The sequence below is a fragment of the Cyprinodon tularosa genome, unplaced genomic scaffold (assembly GCF_016077235.1).
Source record: "Cyprinodon tularosa strain WSP-4 unplaced genomic scaffold, ASM1607723v1 ctg3, whole genome shotgun sequence".
Classification (NCBI taxonomy): Eukaryota; Metazoa; Chordata; class Actinopteri; order Cyprinodontiformes; family Cyprinodontidae; genus Cyprinodon; species Cyprinodon tularosa.
Genome location: NW_024039007.1, coordinates 757,890 through 783,004, shown reverse-complemented (window position 1 = coordinate 783,004; position 25,115 = coordinate 757,890). Strand labels below are relative to the sequence as shown.

The 25,115-nt window shown below is 38.9% G+C and overlaps 1 protein-coding gene across 2 annotated transcripts in view; it reads right to left on the bottom strand.

Annotated features, from left to right (window-relative positions):
* The window catches only part of crim1 (cysteine rich transmembrane BMP regulator 1 (chordin-like)), a 53,794-nt gene that overhangs the window by 14,434 nt on the left and 14,245 nt on the right, over positions 1-25,115 (bottom strand). For both annotated transcript variants that reach the window (XM_038291432.1, XM_038291433.1), the window contains exons 4-8: positions 17,078-17,320; positions 5,416-5,595; positions 2,211-2,414; positions 1,293-1,421; positions 1,033-1,186 (exon numbers count right to left, since the gene is read on the bottom strand). In XM_038291432.1, coding sequence (XP_038147360.1) covers positions 1,033-1,186; positions 1,293-1,421; positions 2,211-2,414; positions 5,416-5,595; positions 17,078-17,320 — 910 coding nt within the window. The remainder of the gene's footprint in view (positions 1-1,032; positions 1,187-1,292; positions 1,422-2,210; positions 2,415-5,415; positions 5,596-17,077; positions 17,321-25,115) is intronic.

Genomic DNA, 25,115 nt, shown 5'->3' with positions numbered 1-25,115 from the left:
ACCTGGGGAAAAAAATCTTGAAACCAGAACCAAGGCCAAAAAAAAACATGACCTTATGAGAAGCATGATAAAAATAAAAAAACACCTACAGAAAAAATTTAAGACCCCTGCACAGCAACACTGTAGGCAATTCATCTTTCCACACTGCAAAAAATAGAAATCTCAATAAGTTATTTTTTCCTAAAATAAGTGTGTTTTTCCTTGATTTGAGCAGGTAAGTAAGACACTTTGCCAATGGAACAAGACAATTTCCTTTTAAAATAAGAAAAAACTATTTTATCGTCTTATTTCAAGTAAATATTATCTAACTATCTTATTTTAAGAGAAAAAATACTCATTCCATTGGCAAATCATCTTATTTACCTGCTCAAATTAAGGCTAAATATACTTAATTTAAGCCATTTTTTACTTATTTCTGGATTGTTTTTGCAGTGCAAAATGTGCCCCCATATATCATCTGTTTGCTCCCTCCTTCTTCCACTTTATACCTAAAGTCAAATTGTTTCACATTTCTGTACTTAAACCCTTGCTTATCCATATGATATTCGAGATAAATAATCTAAAAAATTCCCAAATGTATAATTTGATTTACTTGAAGAATTTATTCCAATAGCTTTAGGTTTTACTTTCTGTAAGTTTGGTCTGATTCCTCTTTTGGTCTGTTTACTCCTCTGAGATATGACCAAAATAGCTCCAAGTGACCTACTGATAACAGATGTTATTCATTAAAGTCGGATAACAGCATTTGGTCAGATTAGACTGCAAATAAATTCAGATGATTACTTTAAACAATTTCTGCAAATTGACTCTGCTGAAAGGGACTCTGCTGGCTTCAAACAAAAGCATAGTTGGATGGAGGTTTTCAGGTAGAAAAAAATGCAAACTACAACATCACAAAATAGCGGAGGTGCAAGATGTCCGACAGAGTCAACATTAACACTCGTTTTTGAAACAGACAGAAAAAGTGAGCGAAAAAGGAGAGCAGTTGGAGCTTGGTGATAGGAAACCCAAAGGATCATTGGGTGAACATACACGTATCCAAAAGGGCAGGTCTTTGTGCAGGTCAGGGGTCGGCACTTGGGAGTAGGGATGCTGCACTCACACACCTCGCAGCCCAGATCGTCCCTCTCATATCCCATAGGACATTGAAGAGAACAGTATTTTCCCAAGTCGGGGCAGGAGTTATCTGAAACAGTGGAGAGAAAAAAAGGTCACCTTAAAATGGGTACAACTAAAGAGTACATACATCTAATTTCATGTCACAAAAAACATTCTCATGAGGTAAGACTTACTGTTAAGGCACTGGCAGAGGAGACACCCATTTTGGTCTTGCTGGAAGCCATATGGACATTCAAACCCTGAGATGGAGCAGTTTTCCAGCGGTGGACATAGCAAGGGACTTACAGTTTCATAAGATGGCTCTGCAGAACAAAAGAATGATGATAAACAAAAGTAGCATAATAGCATGAAAATATGTCTTCATCAAACATAGATCAGCATTTGTTTAAAGCTACTATGATGCAAAATCTTCTGTGTGTTCATCTGCAATACCTGCCTATTTACAGATTTACAATGCTCTAAACAGCAATTGAGGACAACTGGAGGGCAATTATATGGGTTGCACTCTAAGAGAGTATGGTAGATCTCCATTTTCTTAATGGCCTCCCATTAAAAATTTTAAGGTATATGGCACGTGCAGAAGCTCCACGCTGACAGATCAAATAAACAATTACACACCTTGGCTTTAAGCAGATTCACACATGGCTCCAGACTTAATTGCTTTTAGGCCAACTTTACTGTATATGTTTATTTTACTGCATTATTAAAAAGAATAGAACTGAACCGCTTTCAGCACTTTCTGTAGGAGGAGCAGATAATTGAGCAGTACCTAATTTTATGAAGAAAGGAAAGATCAACTACAATTACGTAGCCTCCTGCTTTGAAAGCATGCCGTAACCTCATCCACACAGGTGGGTCTCATTTTGGCGGGCAAGGGTAATAAAGAAATACAAAGAACCCTACAGCTTGAAGAATGCTTTGTGGCCTCCCGTTTAATGAGCTCATGCAGATATATTCTTTGTAGTAAAGCTGCAGGGCCACGAGAGCCTTAATGGTATGGTATGCAGGTTAATGGGTAGCTCCTACAGATTTCGGCTCACATTAGACTTAATAAAAATGAAGATGTTTTTACTTTAAAGGGTCTTGGATACCTTCACAAAAGGGACAGCACTCTCCGGGAATCTTCACAGGGTTTTGGCAGCTCTGTTTGCAGGCCATGGCTGTGCAATGTGGTACTCCATCCACACACTGGCAGAATGTACAGTCGTCCTCTTTCCACTGCTCCTCGTGCATTCGCAACTTGTTATTCATCCAGCAACTGGCCTTAGTGCTGTCCATTGACTGCAACTCAACATCTGAGAAGGAAAATCACACATGCATTGTGGATTCTGGTGCAAATGTTAAGATAAGATTTTGTTAAATTATATGTTGTAGTCTGAGATGCAAACCTTTTTAGAGTTAATTGCACATTATTATCTGCAGCGGAGATAGATTAAAAGCACAACAATAGTGCTCGTAAAGGTTATTAAGATTTCACCACTGATTTGACCAAGGGTAAGAACAAAACAGAGCTGAATTTGACAGCCGAATATAAATTGAAACATGAATGTTTTCTGTACTGCTGTGGTCTTAGCTTTGCAACTCTATCACAGGTCAAATAGAGACACAGAAAAACAACCATACAGTTACCCCTGATGGTAATTTAGAAGAAAACAATTATCCTAACATCTAATTTGAGACAGTGGGAGAGAAATCAAGCATGAACATGCAAACTCCATGCAGAGGGACCCCATGCCAGGAGTGGAAACCCCCCAGTATTTTCCCTGCAATGCTGCAACACTAGCAGCTGACTAACCATTCTGTCTTCCAATAGGAGTTTAAAATGTCAACCCTTTAAAAAATGTGGTCAGCAGAAATGTTAATGAGATAGTTTTACCCTAAATGCTATGACCCTAAAGTCAGTGTTGGGAAAGTTCTCTTTCTACGTGAACTAGTTCAAAGTTCAGTTCACACATTTTAAAATGAACTAGTTCAGTTCATAGTTCACAATTCCAAAAAACGAACTAGTTCATAGTTCTTTTTTTTTTTTTTTTTTTCATATATTGCTCAATTACACCATAGCCTACTGTAGAACCACAGACAGCAATTATTTTATCAGTTGTAACTCTGAAACTGTGCGTCAGATTTCATCTTCATATCCAGTTTTGAATCCTTATCCAACCAGGGTTTACATTAGCATTGAGGGGACAGCATTTCCCCATTGTTGCTTTAATGCTTTGTTGCTGTCCATCACTTCACACTAGTAGCAGCTGCAGCTTTCAACCCTACAGTATATTCTCAAAAACATCAGGAAAAATGTGCTGCTTGAATGGTCTTTTTTATGAGGAATTATTAAAAGAAAAATAGGAAAGTAGTCTTTAAGGTGCAAATGTTTTTTTTTTTTTTTTATATAATTTTTTCCATTTGAAATTCCATTTCAATACATACTAAAAAGGAATCCTGGAAAATTATACCAGGCAGGTTTAACAAACAAGTTACATGGATAGTAAAACCCTCAAGAACAGGGGTCTTCTATGTTTTCCAGACCAAGGACCCCCAAACTGATGGCGAGATGGAGCGGGGACCCCCTATTTATATATATTGTATGAAATTGTGTCCTATACTGTACTCTATTACAGATGGAGTAATGTAAAGAAATTAATTTCTCCCTGGGATTATAAAAGTTTTTCTGATTCTGATTCCTGGTTGATGGGACAGGTGTTGTGAAGGAAACGGTGCCCAGCTTGAAAGAGCTCCTGTGTGTCGCTGAATGTGAGCATTGATGACTGAAAGACATCTTCTGCCTCCATTTATCTGTTTACTACAGTGTGTTGATTTCATGTTAATGAGTATTTAAAGACATTTCAATTAGTGGGGGAAAGAAATGCAGGGGGGGAATATAAAAAATATCAACTAACCATGCAGACGCTCATGCAGTACCTCCGTAGACCCCCTAGGGGTCGCGGATCCCCCGTTGAAGACCGATCAAGAACATTTTACTAACACAAACTGAGGGACCAGGCTGAGGTAGGAATTTAAGGTTACTGAAGTGCGGATTTTTTTACTGAAAGCCGGCGGGCAAACTTGTTGCCATCATCCTGGTCATAAACCTGTTTTAAGTCGCCTACATGCTGCTGTTGCTTCCACGCTGCATTTTGTTTTGATGACGCACGCGGCTGTAGGCTACGACGCTGGTAGCTGGTGTTGCCAGATTGGGTGTTTTTCCCGCTACATATTAAGGCCTGTTTACGGTGTGATTTAGCCGGGGTTTCGCCTGGAGGGCTTTATAGAAATCTGGCAACCTGTTAAACGGACTTGAACTGAGAGAGCGTGCCGTTCACAGACGCCAGAATGAACGAGTTCACAATAACGTTCACCAGGCAATAATGCAGTACGTTCAGTTCACGTTCGCCCAAAATATGAACGAGTTCATGAACTTTCGTTCAATGAACGCGTGCAGGCACAACACTGCCTAAAGTCATAGAAGAACTTCTGAAAGATCTTGGATAAATAAGTCAATTTGTTTTCTTATCATTTACTTATTTACAAACCTTGACTAAGTGGAAGATGCATGCTATCTTTTTTCTCTTAGAGCATCACTAAAAACAGTCAAAGGGCTCCATATTTTAAGGTTTTCCTCCAACAGTAACTCTTTGTCCTCTATCCTTTCTCATGCATTTGACTAGCAGCAGGTATGCTGGCAGAGGCAAAGGTTGGCTGCTATCTCCATCCACAGGCTCCTGACTGACTATGATGTGGTTGCCAGATCCACCGCAAGAAGTTTTCTTTCCAAAAGCCAAATTGACATAGCAAAGCTGCCTACCTAGCTGTGAGCACATGCCTCCCAAATTAAACCAGCACAGGATCTTGCTTACTGGGAGTCATTGAATCTCTGACTGGCTCCTCTTATATGCCACACATGGTAACAACTAGGAAACAACAGTTCACACTGTTGAGGTCACAACATAGTCAGAGTTAGGTGCCATAATATGCACTAATAAAAATATCTATATATATTTATAAAACCAACAGAATTAATGTGATATGCACAATAACAAAATTGTTTTCATCTTTCTAGTTCTATTCATTTTTTTTTTTACAGTTCTATTCAATTCCATTCTATATTGCTCCACATTAAACAATTTTTTTTATAGATCTCAGGGCTCTGCTTGCATTTGGACAGAAATGTAGAAAATCTTTATTGTGCAAAAAATACCAAAGTTGGCCTTTGACTTGTCCAGTAGAACAATGAAAGGGTTCTGTAAAATCATAAACTGGGTTGACACATTTTAGGAAAGGAAGGGTTTGTATGTATACCTATGCAGACGGGGCAGCACTCTCCCTCTGGAATGTAAAACCTTTCACAGTCCAGCTCAGCACACTCAGCCTTGGTGCAGAAGGAGATTCCACCACGGCACTGACACAGCCAGCAGGGGTCCATGCGGTACACCTCTCCCTCTGAGAACTCCTTCCCACTGAAGACGCATTTTGGAGAAACTAAAGAGAAGAAGCACAAGAAGAAATTTTTGTAGAAATGGCAAATATGAAAACATGCTGGGGTTTTGGACTGAGTGCATTGTCCTTCATGTTTCAAGGTTATGACTAAAAAAAAAAAAAAACTGAGTTTACTGTTGGCGGGGAAACTAAATCAATGGTTATGTCTGTAACACTCCAATACATTTGAAGCATTTAGAGATTCTTATAAGTGCATTCCCTTAGCTGCAAAACATGATCATCTTACGTGAAAATCTTTGGAAAACAAAGGTCTGATCTTCTGTTTCGGTAAACAGGTTTCAATATGTTCATTTACCATAAGCTTTTTTTTTTATCAGTGTACAAGTGCATTTCAATAAATAAAAAGTGCAAAATGTAGATTTATTACACTTTTATTGTTATTTTGTGTACACAAAGCTTGCACAAAACGAAATTTTGTTTCGTACAGCTTTCATGACATTTGCATTTTTTAAAGTGCATCAGTGATAAAATGTAAACAGTGGGGGAGAAAAAAAATGGTGCAAAAAAACCACAATGATATGGAAGTTCAGAGCATTTAATATATATGATGCAATAATGCATTGTTTTGGTTTGATGTTGTCAGTGTGATGCAGAGTCTAAGATATGATTTAGAGTTTTCTCAACAGTTCAACAGTCTGATGGAGGTGGGGAAGAAGCTGTTTTGGAATCTGGTGGACCGGCATTGAATGCTGCGAAGCCTCTTCCCAGAGTGCAGTGACAGTCCATGGTGGGGGTGTGAGGAGTCATCATTACACAAAAAAATTATATATTTTAAGCCTTTGGGGTTTGTTAAACTTCATGATTATTGACCTATAGCAAATTAAGACAACTCATATTGTCATAAAATTTTTATATTTAATGGAAGCAAAAACACTTAGATCGCTATGCAGCCTAGGCCCAGGTAGAAATGCTGTTTCACTGGTACATGCAACAGTATGGGGGAGTGCTAAATTCTGCAGGTGATTCTTCTAAATAAAGCTGGAGAAACCCAACACTGGGTCACAAGCAACTTGAGCCTCTTTCAAATCATCCTTTTCAATCCAAAAGCTACATGTGTTCTTTACAGCTCCCCATCAATTCGCAGGTCATGACACAGACAGGGCAGAGGACATTTTTTTGTCTTTGATCCACCTGGGGGTGCCAGCCCTAAACCTGTGGGGTGTGGAGAAGTTATCAGATTCAAAGCAAAGACACTAGCAAAAGAATTTCTCAGTACAACAAATGCAATCTCCTGCATACTTTGTGTGGGGTTGCTTCAAGGTCATTTTAAAGCTGGGGTTATCTGTGTTTCTTCTATAAAAATTGTATTGAACTATTTCTTTCCACTTACAATAACATTGAATTGTTGTTTCTGAATACAATTCTGTGAACAGTCAGCTTTCTTTGGAAATTGCCTGTTTTAGTTTACCCTTCTTATTTTAGATGCCATTGGCTATTTGCTGGCTAATTATCAAGCCAGGTGTTTATATTTAGCTATATAAGAAGTTCTTCTTTTAAATCAGGCTGATGGGATGCAATTTTGAAATAAGTGAATTTTGTGTTTTTAAGAGATTTAAGCCTTAATGGAATTTAGAAATTCCTGAAATATATAATATTATGCAGTGACTCTATGAATTTGAATTGCATTATTTAAATAATCTTTTAAAACTTTGTAAAGATATTTAAATTTATTGAAATTCACATGAATGTACAAAAATGCCCAGATAGAAGAAAGCCTGTAGTCCTAAGGCAGCTTTTCTTTAACTTATGTGGGGGTCCTTGGTAGTCATAAATGAGATCAGAGGTCATGCCTGCATCTGTACACCATACCTTTAGGTAGAGACTCAAAAGCATCCGTGCCAAATGACCCCATGCCTCCTGAGAACCACGGCTGTGCTCCTAATATAAAGCAGGTGGGAGTTAAAGGAAGGCATCTTTTATTACTCTCCCTGTGCATTTTTCACCCTTATCTCCTCTGTCATTCTCTGTTCCCCTTATCCCACTTACTGTGCATCAAAACCAACCAGAGAAAATGCAATACGTGCTTTGGTCCAGCTAAATCAAGAGAGGAGGCGGTGGCTTTTTAATGCTCACAAAAGCAATAGGAAATCGCTTCAATGGAACGTTCACATGTGATTTCCTGAGCGGTTGTTACGTTTGTTAATGGTAATCCTTGAACAATTTGTAGCACAGTTTAAATTCCAGACATGCTTTGGGATTTTCGTTCTTCCATAAATGAAGCTGAGGATTTGATGTGGAGATCGATGGGTTCTAAAAAATATATGAGCAAAGCTTGTTCAAAACCAGTTAGAGTGAGCTCTCCAACTAATATCCCTTCAGTTTAAAGACAGGAAAAGTCTAACCGACTGCCAGAAAACAGGATTTTCTCACAAATACATAATGGATGGGAAATTTAACTGAGAACTAACTCTAATGCACCTTTTAAGAGAAGGTGCTAAGATCTCACTCAAGAATCTACGGTGATCTCTTATTGCTTTGTATCAGCTTACATCTTATCATAATATAAAAAAGCAGTGAAGTCTGACATCATCAGACATTTACTACATATTTGTAGACTTGTGTGTCAAGAACAGGATCTAAGCGGGATCAGCTGTGGCATCATTTGTCCTTGGTTTAGAAAAGCATTGCCATTGCAAAATACATGCTGGCTGTTCAGTCAATAGGACAACATTCTCCATAGTTCATGGAAGCCAAAATGCACAGGTGGACGATATTGTAACTGCCCACTCTGTCCCTGACTAAAAAAGGAGCCCCTCGACTCAGCCATGGAACCGATCCAATCAGTCTAAAAAGTAACTGAAAAACAATACAGGGTGTGTTATAATGTCTTTCATTTTGTATTAAAAGTGATTTGGACATGTTTTTTTAATATCGTTTCAGAAAATCTACAGAGGGGCCCTGCCCGTGTTTTTTCCCCGTAGAGCTTTTTGACCCTGCAGGCAGTCATGCAGAATCTAACAGACAGTAGAAGCAACACAAAAGGCATCAAGCCCCAGGTCCAAAGAGCAACGGACACTTGTTATCAAAACACCGATCCTGTGGCCCCGACAGCCAGTATGCTGGACTCGATTACCCCTTCGCATTGGCAGGCTGAAGGACATAAAAAGCATTCCCATCAATGAACTGTTGAACCTCTTTCCCTCTGGATGTGTGACCAGACGGGAACCCTTTGACACTGCACTCCTGTTCAGAAAATTCATAGCCTAAGCACTTTTCTGGTCACCAGGCTTTTTAAGTCCATTAATTCCAGGACACAGCACACATTTATACATCTGGAGGGGGCTGAATGGGAATTTGTTCTGTTGGTAAAACACTGAATATTTGTTGGGCGGGCAGAGTAAACAGGCTAGTACCACAGGTCCCCTCCCTGGTCCCTCTGCTTTGCAGAACTCAAGTTTTACCAACTTTAGTTGTTATATCTTCTTTGTTTGTGTATCCATATTTCTCTAAAGTAAAAAACACAAGTCTTATTTTTGAATCAGTTTTGTTTAGTCTTAATTGTGGCACAATCAAGAAATTGGACTTTTGTTACACACTTACAGCATAGATACGTTTGGTATGAATATATAAACAAGCAGCATGTTTACATTTTGTTTGTTTTGCACAACAAAAGTAAAAAAAAAAGCTAATTATCATTTTGTTAATCTAATAATCTATTTACTATCATTTTGATCATCCACTTAATTACTAGATGATTACATTATAAACATTACGCTGAATAAGCGTTGATCATGTCACCAGTGCGACAGAAATCAGAAAAGTAAACAATGGAGAGCAACGGAAGGAAGCCAGGTCAGGTAGTAAGTGTGCTTTATTGTTCGAATTATGAGGGGCCGTTTAGGACAGAAACTATTTTTCCTCTCACGTACACCAATAAAACCATGCACACACCTCAGTAGACACACACACACTCTAAAAAAAAACTATGTTTTCCTCTCAAACACACTACTATGACATGCACACATCACAGTAGAAACACTCACACACAATCACAAAACTAAAATTGAATACATGTCTTATGTGTGTGTGTGCACTAATACTAGACTGTATGAGAGGGCATAAGTGTGTGTGTGTGCACTAATACTAGACTGTATGAGAGGGCATAAGTGTGTGTGTGTGCACTAATACTAGACTGTATGAGAGGGCATAAGTGTGTGTGTGTGCACTAATACTAGACTGTATGAGAGGGCATAAGTGTGTGTGTGTGCACTAATACTAGACTGTATGAGAGGGCATAAGTGTGTGTGTGTGCACTAATACTAGACTGTATGAGAGGGCATAAGTGTGTGTGTGAACTAATACTAGACTAAATGAGAGGATATACATATGTTTGTGTGTGTGCGCATATGTGTGTGTGTGTGTGGGTGTGTGTGTGTGTGGGTGTGAACTAATACTAGACTGAATGAGAGGCTATACATATGTGTGTGTGCGCGCGCGCGCGCGTGTGTGTATGTGACTGATATCGTAGCAGACTGAATGAGAGGCTTGTACTTGTGTGTGAGAGTTCAACCTGTCACGGAAGAGGCGGGGCAAATTGGCTAGCGCATGCGTGGAACCCAAACTGAGCAATATAATGTAAAACGGGGTGGGCAATAGGGGGCAGCACACAAGCCAGTTACCTGCTGAGCCAACAATAATGAGCTTCCGAGAAGAAGACGTAGCATGGCTGATACAAAACCTGAAAATTATAGACCAATTAGATTAACCTCAAATATTTGTAAAATAATGGAGAAAATGAATTTTGAAAGAATGATTTATTATATAGAATCTAATGGATATTTATCAAAATATCAAAGTGGTTTTAGGAGGGGTAGGAATACTATGGATGCAGTTTTGAGTTTGGAATTTGAAATCAGAAAAGCTCAAATTAGTAAAGAAAGTATTGTAGCAGTGTTTTTTGATATTGAAAAGGCAAATGATATGTTGTGGAAAGAAGGTTTATTAATAAAAATGTTAAAGATGGAAATTACTGGTAGGATGTATTGGTGGATCAAAGATTTTCAAACTGAAAGACAAATATAAGTTCAAATAGGTAAATATCATTCTGAGAAATATATTGCTGAAAATGGTACTCCACAGGGAAGTATAATAAGTCCTTTATTATTTTCGGTAATGATAGATGATGTATTTCAAAATATAGATAATGGAATGGGTTTTTCTCTTTTTACTGATGATGGAGCAATGTGGAAGAGAGGTAGGAATTTGGAATTTATTACTAAAAAGATGCAACAAGCAATTGTTAAAGTTGAAGAATGGTCATTAAAATGGGGATTTAAATTCTCAGTGGATAAGACTAAAACAATGTTCTTTTCAAGGAGGAAAATTAATGATCGTAAATTAAAATTATATAATCAAGAAATAGAAAGAGTGAAGCAATTAAAATTTTTAGGGTTTTGGTTTGACGAAAGAATAACATGGAATATACACATTCAAAAAATTTTAGACAAATGCAAGAAAGTAATAAATATTATGAGATGCTTAATTGGTAGGGAGTGGGGAGCAGATAGAGTAGCTCTAAAGAATATATATACAGGATTAATTCGATCGGTGATAGACTATAGTATTGTGTATAATTCAGCAGCAGAGACAAATCTTGAAAACTGGATTGGATTCAATATCAAGCATTGCGATTATGTACAGGAGCAATTAAAACTACTCCAACAGCAGCATTGTTAGTAGAAATGGGAGAAATGCCACTTGCATTTAGAAGAGAGCAATTAACATTAAACTATTGGGCTAATTTAAAAGGTCATAGAAATGATCACCCAACTCTGCAAGTAATAAAACCCTGTTGGGAAAAAGAAGTAAAAGATATTATAAGTTTTGGTCGGACTGTGCAAGAAAAAATAACAGAATTCAAAATAGATCAGATTAGTATAAGCCAAACAGTTCCATTATCAGTTATACAACCATGGATAATTACAGATGCTAGGGTAGATTTTACTTTGTTGGAAAGAAGAAAGGATAAGGAATTCATATTAAACTCATATATAGTACAGGATTATATTAATCATTATTATTAGTATGTAAATTTATACAGATGCCTCTAAAAATATAACAAATCAAATAGGAGTAGCCTTTATCGTACCAGAATTTAATGTTAAAATTAGGAAAAGGATAAGTGATGGACTTTCAGTTTATACGGGAGAAATGATTGCAATATTATTAGCTGTTCAATAGGTGGAAGAAGTTAAGCCATTAAGATCAGTCATACACTATATTGCCAAAAGTATTTGCTCACCCATCCAAATTATTGGAATCAGGTGTTCCAATCACTTCCATGGCCACAGGTGTATAAATTCAAGCACCTAGGCATGCAGACTGTTTTTACAAACATTTGTGAAAGAATGGGTCGCTCTCAGGAGCTCAGTGAATTCCAGCGTGGAACTGTGATAGGATGCCACCTGTGCAACAAATCCAGTCGTGAAATTTCCTCGCTCCTAAATATTCCACAGTCAACTGTCAGCTGTATTATAAGAAAATGGAAGTGTTTGGGAACGACAGCAACTCAGCCACGAAGTGGTAGGCCACGTAAACTGACGGAGCGGGGTCAGCGGATGCTGACGCGCATAGTGCGAAGAGGTCGCCAACTTTCTGCAGAGTCAATCACTACAGACCTCCAAACTTCATGTGGCCTTCAGATTAGCTATAGAACAGTGCGCAGAGAGAGCTTCATGGAATGGGTTTCCATGGTCGAGCAGCTGCATCCAAGCCATACATCACCAAGTGCAATGCAAAGCGTTGGATGCGGTGGTGTAAAGCACGCCGCCACTGGACTCTAGAGCAGTGGAGACGCGTTCTCTGGAGTGACGAATCGCGCTTCTCCATCTGGCAATCTGATGGACGGGTCTGGGTTTGGCGGTTGCCAGGAGAACGGTACTTGTCTGACTGCATTGTGCCAAGTGTAAAGTTTGGTGGAGGGGGGATTATGGTGTGGGGTTGTTTTTCAGGAGCTGGGCTTGGCCCCTTAGTTCCAGTGAAAGGAACTCTGAATGCTTCAGCATACCAAGACATTTTGGACAATTCCATGCTCCCAACTTTGTGGGAACAGTTTGGAGCTGGCCCCTTCCTCTTCCAACATGACTGTGCACCAGTGCACAAAGCAAGGTCCATAAAGACATGGATGACAGAGTCTGGTGTGGATGAACTTGACTGGCCTGCACAGAGTCCTGACCTCAACCCGATAGAACACCTTTGGGATGAATTAGAGCGGAGACTGAGAGCCAGGCCTTCTCGTCCAACATCAGTGTGCGACCTCACAAATGCGCTTCTGGAAGAATGGTCAAAAATTCCCATAAACACACTCCTAAACCTTGTGGACAGCCTTCCCAGAAGAGTTGAAGCTGTTCTAGCTGCAAAGGGTGGACCGACGTCATATTGAACCCTATGGATTAGGAACGGGATGTCACTTAAGCTCATATGTGAGTCAAGGCAGGTGAGCAAATACTTTTGGCAATATAGTGTATGTTCAGATTCTAGTTCATCTTTAATTAGTTTGCAGTATAGTCACTCAGAAAGCAGGCCAGATATAGAACAGAATAGAAATTCAACAGACACAATATAGAATAAATATGATGGGTTTAGTTATAAATTTTGTATGGAAGCTCATTATTGTTGGCTCAGCAGGTAACTGGCTTGTGTGCTGCCCCCTATTGCCCACCCCGTTTTACATTATATTGCTCAGTTTGGGTTCCACGCATGCGCTAGCCAATTTGCCCCGCCTCTTCCGTGACAGGTTGAACTCTCACACACAAGTACAAGCCTCTCATTCAGTCTGCTACGATATCAGTCACATACACACACGCGCGCGCACACACACATATGTATAGCCTCTCATTCAGTCTAGTATTAGTTCACACCCACACACACACACACACACACACACACACACATATGCGCGCACACACAAACATATGTATATCCTCTCATTTAGTCTAGTATTAGTTCACACACACACACTTATGCCCTCTCATACAGTCTAGTATTAGTGCACACACACACACTTATGCCCTCTCATACAGTCTAGTATTAGTGCACACACACACACTTATGCCCTCTCATACAGTTTAGTATTAGTGCACACACACACACTTATGCCCTCTCATACAGTTTAGTATTAGTGCACACACACACACTTATGCCCTCTCATACAGTTTAGTATTAGTGCACACACACACACTTATGCCCTCTCATACAGTTTAGTATTAGTGCACACACACACACACACTTATGCCCTCTCATACAGTCTAGTATTAGTGCACACACACACACTTATGCCCTCTCATACAGTTTAGTATTAGTGCACACACACACACTTATGCCCTCTCATACAATCTAGTATTAGTGCACACACACACACACACTTATGCCCTCTCATACAGTCTAGTATTAGTGCACACACACACACTTATGCCCTCTCATACAGTCTAGTATTAGTGCACACACACACACTTATGCCCTCTCATACAGTTTAGTATTAGTGCACACACACACACACACTTATGCCCTCTCATACAGTCTAGTATTAGTGCACACACACACACTTATGCCCTCTCATACAGTCTAGTATTAGTGCACACACACACACTTATGCCCTCTCATACAGTCTAGTATTAGTGCACACACACACACTTATGCCCTCTCATACAGTTTAGTATTAGTGCACACACACACACTTATGCCCTCTCATACAGTTTAGTATTAGTGCACACACACACACTTATGCCCTCTCATACAGTCTAGTATTAGTGCACACACACACATAAGACATGTATTCAATTTTAGTTTTGTGATTGTGTGTGAGTGTTTCTACTGTGATGTGTGCATGTCATAGTAGTGTGTTTGAGAGGAAAACAGTTTTTTTGAGAGTGTGTGAGTGTTTCTACTGTGATGTGTGCATGTCATACTAGTGTGTTTGAGAGGAAAACATAGTTTTTTTTGAGAGTGTGTGTGTGTCTACTGAGGTGTGTGCATGGTTTTATTGGTGTACGTGAGAGGAAAAATAGTTTCTGTCCTAAACGGCCCCTCATATCGAATCCCTCTCACCAGAGCTGCACCATGTTTATCGAATGTAAAAAGATTTGTTTCGGCTTGTTAGATCAGAAGCGACTGGCGCGGTGTGTTGACGTCTGTACATTGCACTTAATGGTATCATGTAAATTAGCAGGTCAACCCGGTTCAGGTGTTCCTACAGCGTGCCAACGGAGAGCCAAGGTGAATTTAATGTTGTTTGCATGCGGAATCGTTTGACCCGGGTAGACATGCGTCAGTGACCTGGTCCCACTGCAACCAAAAGCCGATCGTTCCCGGGTTGAAACTAAGTTTTTGGCCAGTGGGAAAGGGGTATCAGAGATTCAAAGTACAATGTTATCTAATAGCTAAAAAAGTGTTTTTCATAATATGTCCCCTGAAAATGCAAAATGTATATATTTTTTATTTTGGCTTAAATACTGATCTGAGTGGGTTTAACTTTGGTAACTTGCATGTTTTAGACTCTATAATTCAGCTGTTGATTATGTCATCACAGAATAAGTTGATTATTTCAATATTTAAATAATCACGAATAATTAGATTATTATTTTCAGCTCCAGTGCAAATATGCTTATTTTGTTTCACAGCAATGTAGCTGACTACTCAGGCTGTAAGATGCTTGCTGTTCTCAGAGAGGTAGGCTGGGTGGAGGTTGTTTTTTGCAAATGACACTCTACAGTGGAGACCTGAAGTTAAAAGTCTAAACAGCTCATGTGTGGAAAATCTGTGCCCTTAAAGTGAACAACAAGAGAAATCGCCTTTGAAGATGATGATGGTAGCAATGTGGGGGATACTCTGTTATAACATTGGCATCAAAACGTCAGATCCATTGGCTCAGTCAATATACTGTACCGTAGCAAAAAGCAAAAGACTAGCGCAACAGCCCTAGTGGATACCCGTACTGCTGTAGCTTGTCTCTTGCTCTCTAAGCTGCTGCCAAATTCCTCAGATTGGGACTGCGACTTGCTTCCAAAAAGCTGTGCCAGTGACCTGTTGTCCAGGCTGTTTTTTTAGGTTAATTTTAGGTTGAGATCAAGTGGTTGTTGCAGTTCTTAACATATAAGCTTCTCAATGAAGTTCCCCTCGTCTTTTTCTGCAAGCTGAAGATGAGAATCTTGTTTCGACTGGATCAGGACACTAAGTCAGTCTGAAATGCAGACCTCGCAGCTCCCAAAGACGGAGTCAGAAAGCCTCAGTTCCCCTAACGCCAATCTCATCCACCTGTTCCATATAGGATATATGTGATTTAATCTGAGATGTTTTGCATTATAGCGACAATGTTGTCAAGTCTTCCGATGAATTCTTGTCCAAGGCTATTCATATTGTGTCCAAACTATTTTCTCACGTGATGTCCATTTTCAGCTCCTTTAGTGGATAATTACCTCATGCTCACTCTCTCACTCACTGCTGCTAACATGACCAGTTTGAAATTATTGGCTATTAAACTCAAATAACTTTTTTTCTTATTTATATTTTTCTTTACTAAAAAAAAAAAGTCCAGCAGCCTCACTTATTTTTTTATGCCATACGAACCATTTAACATCACCCTCAAAGAAAAGAAAAAGATATTTGCATTTGATTTATAAAGCATTCAATCATGTCTTAAACTGTAAAAACAGGAAGAATGTGGTATGGTACCAAAGACCCATCAGTGTGAAACAGAAAATGCACAGCATCGAGCACAGTAGAGTTTGAATTAAGCAAAACAAGACAGCATAAAACTCAGTAAAACCACATTCACTTTAAGTGCCTCAATGTTTTTTCCTTCCTTTTAACACTCAATTACTTTTTATAGTCATTAAGAGTAGAACGTAAATCTGCTGTGTATTGGCATCACACAGTATTCATGGCACTGTCGATAAGCACAGTCAACAAGTTCAGAGTAAAACCTGGACTGCACGCCGGTATCCACCCAGAGTCTTGTTGGAACCTCGTGGGCTGAGACTGATGATGACATTAAAGTCACATGCAAGCTAAATGCTCGAGTCTGATCTTTTCTCAGTATATGTTTCAGACAGGAGAATTAATGCAATGCACTGCCTTTGCATTTTAGTTTAAAGTCATTTCAAAAAAAGCAGAAATCTCTTTTTAGTCTTTGCCCCGCTCAGTCCTGTTGTTGGGCTTGAAAACACCAGTCAAATCTGCATTCTTACAAAATTAACAAGTCAAATGACTAATCTACTGCAGTTATTGACTATTTATCACCTAAGATCCTGACTTCAAAAAAAGCAAACCCTTTATTTTAAACTTTGGGAGTAATTGACTCAGCACTCCCAGTAGTTTCAACCCAATCAGCAACTGCTACATTGGTTCTGCAGGGGGAAGCTTCCTGATGGGAAAAATATTACCCCTAGATCAATAAAGTACCTCCAACCATCTGCACAACTGCTTCTGTGAAGGAGAGCAAGTGTTTTACAGACTTAAGTCCAATTACCTTTCTGGCACTCAAAGACGTCACAGCAGTCTCCTGGCCGGCCGCTGGCCTGTTTAATCAGAACAGCATGCTGGCCACTTGGGCAGTGGGTTTTGTTGCAGGATCGGAAGTCGCACGTGCACTGAGGTGGTACTGAGGGGCAGCAGCCAGCAGGGGGAGTGTAGCTCTTGGTCAGCACAGACCCTATGGGGCAAGAGGGCAGATGTAGAGCAGGACATATCACGCCGGCGCACCTCAGTTCCTCTGTAAAACAAAGACATGGATGCACGCTTAGTTTATGTAAACATTAGAAATGGGGGTAACATTATCAAATGAAGCTCTTAGGTATGACAGAGCAAAAACTGTTCTCAGAAATGAAAGTTAGGAGGGCGCTCCCATGTGAGAGTGGAGGTCTGTGAGACAGCTGCCTGCGTGTAGTGTCAGATGAGTCACTTAAGAGAAACACCGCTGCAAAACTCTGCGTGCAATCATCAGATCCTCACTTCAGTCCATGGCAGCTTTACAACAACCTGTCAGGAAAGTGAGAGCGCAGGCAGCTCCCCCTGGACATGGCCCTCCACATATCCTGTCGACGCAACTCTGATCCCACTCTGCTCCGCTTGTCTTGCCCGCAATCCAAACAGCCTCTCATGCTCTATATCCTAGTCATTAATAGCAGCCAACCTTCAACAGAGCTTTGCTTCATACCAGTTTAAAGACTGTACTTCACTTAGCATACCAGGACACATTTGTCTATCCATCTACAGAGCCAATAAAATGGCTCTGATAGCCCTTGCTGGGGGACTGGGTTGGAAACTGGGTGTAAATTGGCGAGCACCCAATCTGCCTGTGGGGGGATGGGTGGAATCTCAGTAGTGTGCGTTGATGCAATTTCGAGAAAATAAAAGTAGAGCATCCTTTCTTCAGATTTTGCTTAAGAACAGTTGTATGCTTCCAAAAAAAGGGATTACTTTACCCAAAAAGGGTGTGCTTATTTTTGTTCCCACCATTACTGCAATGTAAACAGCACAAAGAGTGGATGAATACAAACTGATGCTCCAACTGTAAACTCTCTGTCTCCCCAGATTCGCTGTAAGTATAGGAGAGTAGCAGAGGAACTTGAAAGCCAATAATATTCCTGTGGCTTGTGGTGTTGAATGATGATAAACAAATTCCTGCACCTGCTGTTTAAAATGTATATAACATTGTCAAGGGAAACTTGCAAAAAAAAAAAGACACTGTTAAATTAGAAAACCAAACAAACTGTTTATGACTTTGTTATGTGAAATGCTTGACAATCTTTGCATACATCTGGTTTTTGGGGAGAGGAAATTAAACAGGCATGAGGTTGTGTAATACTGCTTGGGGTTTTGGTGCTGTAAATTTTCCAGAGATTTGTTGTTTGCCCTTCGCAGACAAGTCTTTATGATGTATTTTAAAAGACAGGTAAACCAATGATATGCTTCATCTGTGCCCAAAACTCGAGTATCTTTCTCTGGCATCTCTTAAAAGGGACTTTAAACCCTAGAGAACTGTAAGACGAGTGGATTTTATTACTTCAAGAGAGAGTAATAGTTCTCTTACCTGGAACGAAAGAAATCTTATAGAGTTTGGTAATCTTTGAAGCTGTTGAAAGCAGTGTCATTCCCTTTGTAGAATGTAAAATGTGCATGTCTGCAGTGCTGCCAGCAGCATTGCTGAGCCCTAAGAGTTGCTCAAAGTCCACCAAGCGTTGACTCAACTTTTGTTTTTTGCAACAAGCTGTCATTGCTGCAACCTTATTGAAGGCAATATCTTAGTGTATATTTTTAAATCAACCAGTTGCTCGATAGGACACAATTATCATATTGTTTACATGATAAAACAGGTTAGTTTCAGTGTCAGCCTCAAACAATATAACATTTTTTGGCAAGGCAAACAGCAACCCATCTACCAAAGGTATCTTGTGAAAGTGTAACCATTAAGTATTCACCCATATATACTTTTTATTTTGACTTGTTACTCCAGGAACCTTACATTTGTCTACAAGTGAGGAAACTGTTACTGAATGTCTCCTCAATGAATTGCAACTAACCTTTTCGTATCTGTTATCAATGGTGCTCCTTTTGTTTTCCAATCATAGTCCTTCTAAGCTTTGTGAGACTAGACATATCACCATTAAATCAAATGTAATTTTCATTCAATATAGGTAAACGGAGTTTGACTTAAAGGTATAGTGGAGGATTTTCATAATTTTTTTGAAAAGACATGCCCTCACAATTTAAAAAAAAAATGCACATGCACAAGCCTGTATGCAAATGCATTTCTCCTTGTGCATGCTGTTTAAAAGTTGCTGTTTGCATCACTTATACAAGCTTATTTTCCAAAAGAAGATTTGCAATTTTTCTACTATGTCAGACTCACCAGTGGTAAGTTGAAAATAGGAACGAGCATATAGGACAACCTTAAATAAACATATGACCAGAATGAATGACAACTCGGTGGACCACTCATTTTGATGATCCACCCAGAAAAAGAACATCCTCCACTGAACCTTTAATGTACCAGCTGACTAGCAGGGCCTAGAGACAGGTGGAGGGAAGGTGTTCTCCTTACAGCCTGACAAATCTCATATCATTGAGGGGCCTTCTTGGGCTCTCTTTTAAATAACTTCTTAACTGCAGAAATGTAATACACATTTTGCTTTTGCAGTTTTGAAACATTGTTTAAAAGCATCAGTATTTTTTGGCATCTGCTAAATGTATAAAGCCTATAAAAGATAAAAAAAAAAAAGATAATTTGACATAATACTCATGGTTATCTGCCTGACCTCGAGTAAATATACATAAGAGATGCTTTGATTGGCGCAGGTTGGTAGGTAGAAGGAACTGACGGTTGAAATTGAGAGAAGGCGAAACATTCAGCTTTCTTGCCACTGAATAAATATGGCAGTAGTGAAAAGTATCTTTACTGTACTGTTTACTCAAGCAAGCTGGGAACAGTGTGGCGGCCCACAAAGCTCTCATTGATGAACCCTGTTACTGAACAGTTTCATAGCGATGGAGGAAAAACCCCTGAATTAACGTTAGGCTACAACTCTTTACAGGGTTTTTTCTAAACTGAAAATGAATAAACTTGGAACTGTGTTTTACATTAAAAAAGTCTACACAGCCCACTGCTGCTCAGTTGAACCACTTTACATCAGAAAGAAACCTCCAAGCTTTTAAAATCCACAAAAAAAAAAACCTTTCTCTGTATAGTGTGTGAGTCAGAGGAGGCTGATTACTCTTTCAATTGTGATAATGGCCGGGGTTAGAGAGCGCTGGGAAAAGCAGCTGGCAGACATGCCATTGTCATTTAAATGAACAGAATTGTATCCTTCTGTGGTAATGCTCCAACCCTTGCAGGTTTAATTAATATATTTTTTTAGCCGGAACATTTTTATGCACAACAAGCAGACACAAAGGTTATAAAGAGTCAGCAGCAAATGGATTTTACTCTGCAGTCTTTTTGTGTTCTATCTCAATTCATAATGGCTGTAATTAGAGAGCCAGCAACCATATAATGAATCTTTGTGTTACAATGGTGGCAAAACTCCAACTTTCAAAAAAAGTAAATGGACAGATTAGGTATGCTCAATAATTTCTCTCTGCATATTAGGAAGAAAAGCTTTTTTCGGATAGGGAGCAAGAAAACGTAACCTGCAACAAAAGTCTACAAAATATTGGAAAACAATCTTCTGTAAACATGGTTGATTTCTGGCATCTATACAACTCATTGAAGAAACAAAAATTCTCCACTTTCAATGGCTTCTTTTACTTCTTTCGGGGTACAAGGAACTAAGCATTTTCCTGAAGCAGTGCAACTCAATCGGGCAGAGGAGGCCTCGTTGACAGCCTGAATTTACTCATGGAAAAAGTGCACAATGTGAGTTCTGTTCACCTTCTGACTTTGAAAACAAGTCAATGGAGAACAAAGCCGCTCTCAGTCCAGTTGCACTCCATGGGTCTCTGGTCTGTCTTTATTTTTTATAAAGTTGCCCGACAAGAGACAGTTCAGACCGTCTCTCAGATTAAACTGTAGGGTGCCCACCAACAGTTCAAACTGAAACATTCTGCTTCCTCAACCCATGCTTTGGTTGGTGTGCGAGGAGGAACATTGGAGGGATGCTGGGGGAAAAAAAGGCGGGGGCAGGGTTACCAGGTTAAACCTTGGTGAAGACTTCAAAGCTCTAGGATAGGCTGAAAGAAACCAGTAGCATGCATTAAGAGGCTGCCACTGTGCATTTCCTTCTTTAATGACTTCTGATTATAGATGTTGGGGTAGCACAGAGAAGTGCTTGTTAGTAGGGCTCCAACTAAAGATAAATTTGATAACTAATTTTCAGATTAACGGATAAAGAAATACTGCACAAAATGTGTTTAATAGAATATTTCTTTACAGTATTTTAAGCAGACGGACCTTTTGCTATACCATTCTAGATTAAGCCATTTTAAAGACAAAGGTTTTACATCATTAATGCAAAATCTAAGTCATGTATTTTTGCAGTTTTTGGCAAAATCACTGACCTGGCTTGTTCTTTAAGCTGGTTGCCTCTTTGAAAGTCTGCATATTCCAACACAACCTTGCCATTTCTGAACTAATGGCAAGGTTAATGGTTAGTGATGATGCAATAATTGAGTTATCAAAATTAATTACATTATTTTAGTACCACTTGTGTTTATAGTTGTCACTTCACACCCAGCAAACTCAGCAGTTTGAATTTCAGAAAGACTTTTCAGCACCTCCATGACTTCTCAGGGCCTGCAAAGAAGTTATTTTGCTGTTCGAAATGATAGATTTTGGAAGTTTTATATTTGAATATTACAGTTTTTGAAGTTATTATTGTTTCATTGCTTTACTCCTTTTCTGATGTTTCTGTGGTACACTAGAGTTTAACATGAATAATGTATGAAGTTCAAATACTGCTATCTAGAAATACATCAGGTTTATGAAAAGGTGAATTACGAGTGTTTTGGGCAATGTATCAGACAGAATCAGAATCAGACATACTTTTATAATCCCAGAGGGAAATTACTTCAGAGTGTTAGTTATCAGTTGTACTGGTAAAAAAAAAATTGCTAACAGCCATGTTGCTTATGATCAACCGTGAAAAGTTGCTCCTGGAAGATGTCTTGATCCCATTATTTAATAATGGCAATGTTTTGGGAAAACAGTGAGAGAACCCAACTTTTTTAACCAAAGGAAACCCCACTCATTAATGATCATGTGATGCTTCCATGTCACAGGCATGAGACTACTTATGGTAGCATTTACCTATACAAAAATTCTATTCCCCAGATGTCCCAAGCACTCTATAAGGAGTGGTATTACCGTATACAAATGTCCTTACCCAGTCCTAAGCACTCTAATCCAATTATGTCTTGCAAAATGTTATTCTGTCCTTGAAGTGTTTCTTGGGGATAAGATGAGTCTCTGTTGCTCTTCTTCACACAACTTCTGTGCATGCGGAAACACTGGCATGCTGCTATTGCAGTGCAGGAACCACTCAGAGGACATCTACTTCTCTCTCCTTATTAATACTATACCATGAGTAAATGGAAATGATGCCAAAAGCTCAATTTCTGACAGGAATAAAAAACACTGCAAGAGAACATTTTTGCCATTTTTTGATTAACTTTGACCAACTTTGCAACAGATTACAGTTCATCTGAAAACTCTTCAAAGATTTGTCAGTCAGTTCATCAGTCTTAAAACTTTTGGCTGCAACTGTATACCTATTTGCAGTGTCAGTGGCGCCGTGATGCCTGTCTCTAGTAGGCAATGAGAGAATGACAGGGCACACCCTACACAAGTTTTAAATTGATTGCATGAGAGCACTGTTGTTTTGTAGGGAGCCTCCTGAATACAAGTTCAGCTAGAATAACCTTTAGTCACCTTCAAGCCAAAAATCTATGCCTGCTTCTTTTAACCTCTCAAATGTTGTGTAGGGTTTTCCAACACACAGGCTTCACAAATAAAAAAAAAGTTGAAGCTGATGGAAAACATACATGATCCCCAGATAAATGGAGTATTTTGTCTATGAATAAAAAGCATTGCATAAAGGTAAGAAATGCATCAACTATTTCCCGGTGTTGTTTTCTTTAGAACAGTTCTCAATGGCATTTGGTTGGTGACAAACATGCCATATTTTTGGAACCTCTCCCATTTAGAGCATTTAACTAACAAATATTCTATCTCTTCTCAAAACACCTCAGCAAAACATGTCTAAAATGTGTCAAAAGTATCAGCTTCGCTTAATGTGCCTCATATATGATTTCTTTGGTACATTACACAGACACTGATAGTTGAGGATAACCACAAAATGTGAAGCACATCTTTAAAAAGAAATTCCTCCTTTCTGAATGAAGGTTGTAGACAGTTAAGATCTTATACACAATATACATTTTCTTGGAATTCTGACCTCATATAATCCTTATTAGCCTGTCCTAGAGCCAAATATAAAGGATCGTAACAGAAGGGGACCAAGCTACCATTGGTGTAAAGACACTGGCTTCTTAGAAAACAAGGATGTTTCAACTAGAGCTGCAATGATTATTCAGTAAATCGATTAGTTTTTCGATTAATTTATCAATAATCAAATGGCCGAATGTTCCTTAAAGAAGATTTTTTACTAAATTAAACCAGGTGAAACTAATACATTTCCACTTGTGTAGTTCTGGATAGACCATACTGGTGCAGTTTTTTTTTTAAATCTTAAATGCAAATTTTGATATAATTAATGGTCTAAGTGGGTTGCTCTTCCAGCTAAAGGCATGTCTTATAGTATTTATATTCCAGTTAACGATTAATCGATTACAAAATTATTTGACAATTATTTTAATAATCCACTATTCAATATTAATCCAATTAATTGTTTCAGCTCTAGTTTTAAAAGCTGTTTGCATTAAATGATTCTGAAAACAGTTACTTTATACAGTTTATTTAGGCCCTGTAAAGTTTTAATTTAATACACAAATAGTTAACATAAAGATTGATCCAGAAAAATAACCTAACCTTAGCCAAGACTTTCATAAAAGCACATTAAATATGAATAATTGAGTAAACGAGTGTATGGAAATAAGAAGTACATCTCGACATTTCTGTATTTATAAAGGTTTGCACCTGCGTGCCTGGAACACATTCTAGAGAAACAGCTCCTGGTTGTCAGATGGCACAAATCAGCACAGTGATGACTTTTCAACCACATCATCCTGACACAAGTGCAGCTCCATGTATGGTTCTGTCTGACAAAAAAATGTATGGCATAAAGCTTTGGTTTGGCTGCTTAAAAGAGTGTGAAAGAGGAAAGGGTCCATTACCCAGGATATTTTAGGACATGCTCTTCTATCTCCAGATGGAAAAAGCATAAATCCTCTCAGAAATCTTGATTTATTCCTATAGCGCAGCATTTAAAACAATAGCTTAGAAAACAAAATTTTGCTGGTGTTTTCAATAAATAATCTAATTAACAAAACTGTTTCTCAATAAGGATGCACACCAAGCACTTTAAAGCAAAACCAAAAACTATCACATGCATTGTTTTCCCGACTTATTCCATTTTGTTTTGCAAATGTAGAAAAACAACTCCAAGACAGTCCTTGGCTCACAGGCAGCTGTTTGATAAACTGTGGAAGAGGCAGTTTTGTTGTGCGTATTTTGGCTATGGGATCTTTTTTCCTAGTAGTGAAACAGGGAAAATAATGATGGCGAAAGATTTCGGTTAGAGCGTGACATGGGATGGTAGAAGCTCAGCTGGGGATTTTTTGAAATATTATAGACCTGCATTTAAAACACTATGTGAGGTGAAAAACTGCAAATAGCTGAATAACACATCCCTGTTACAAGACATGGTGTTGGTATCCTTATTCTGCCTGGCTGCTTTTTTCTTCAGATAGGACAGGGGTGTGCAAACTATGATTCCAGAGGGGCAAGTTGCTGTGGTGAACCAGGCTCTAGCTGCATGGAGCTTGGATGTTCTCCTACTACAGCTACCTCCCTCAGTCCAAAAACCTGCATGTTAGGTTAATTGGACAGTCCA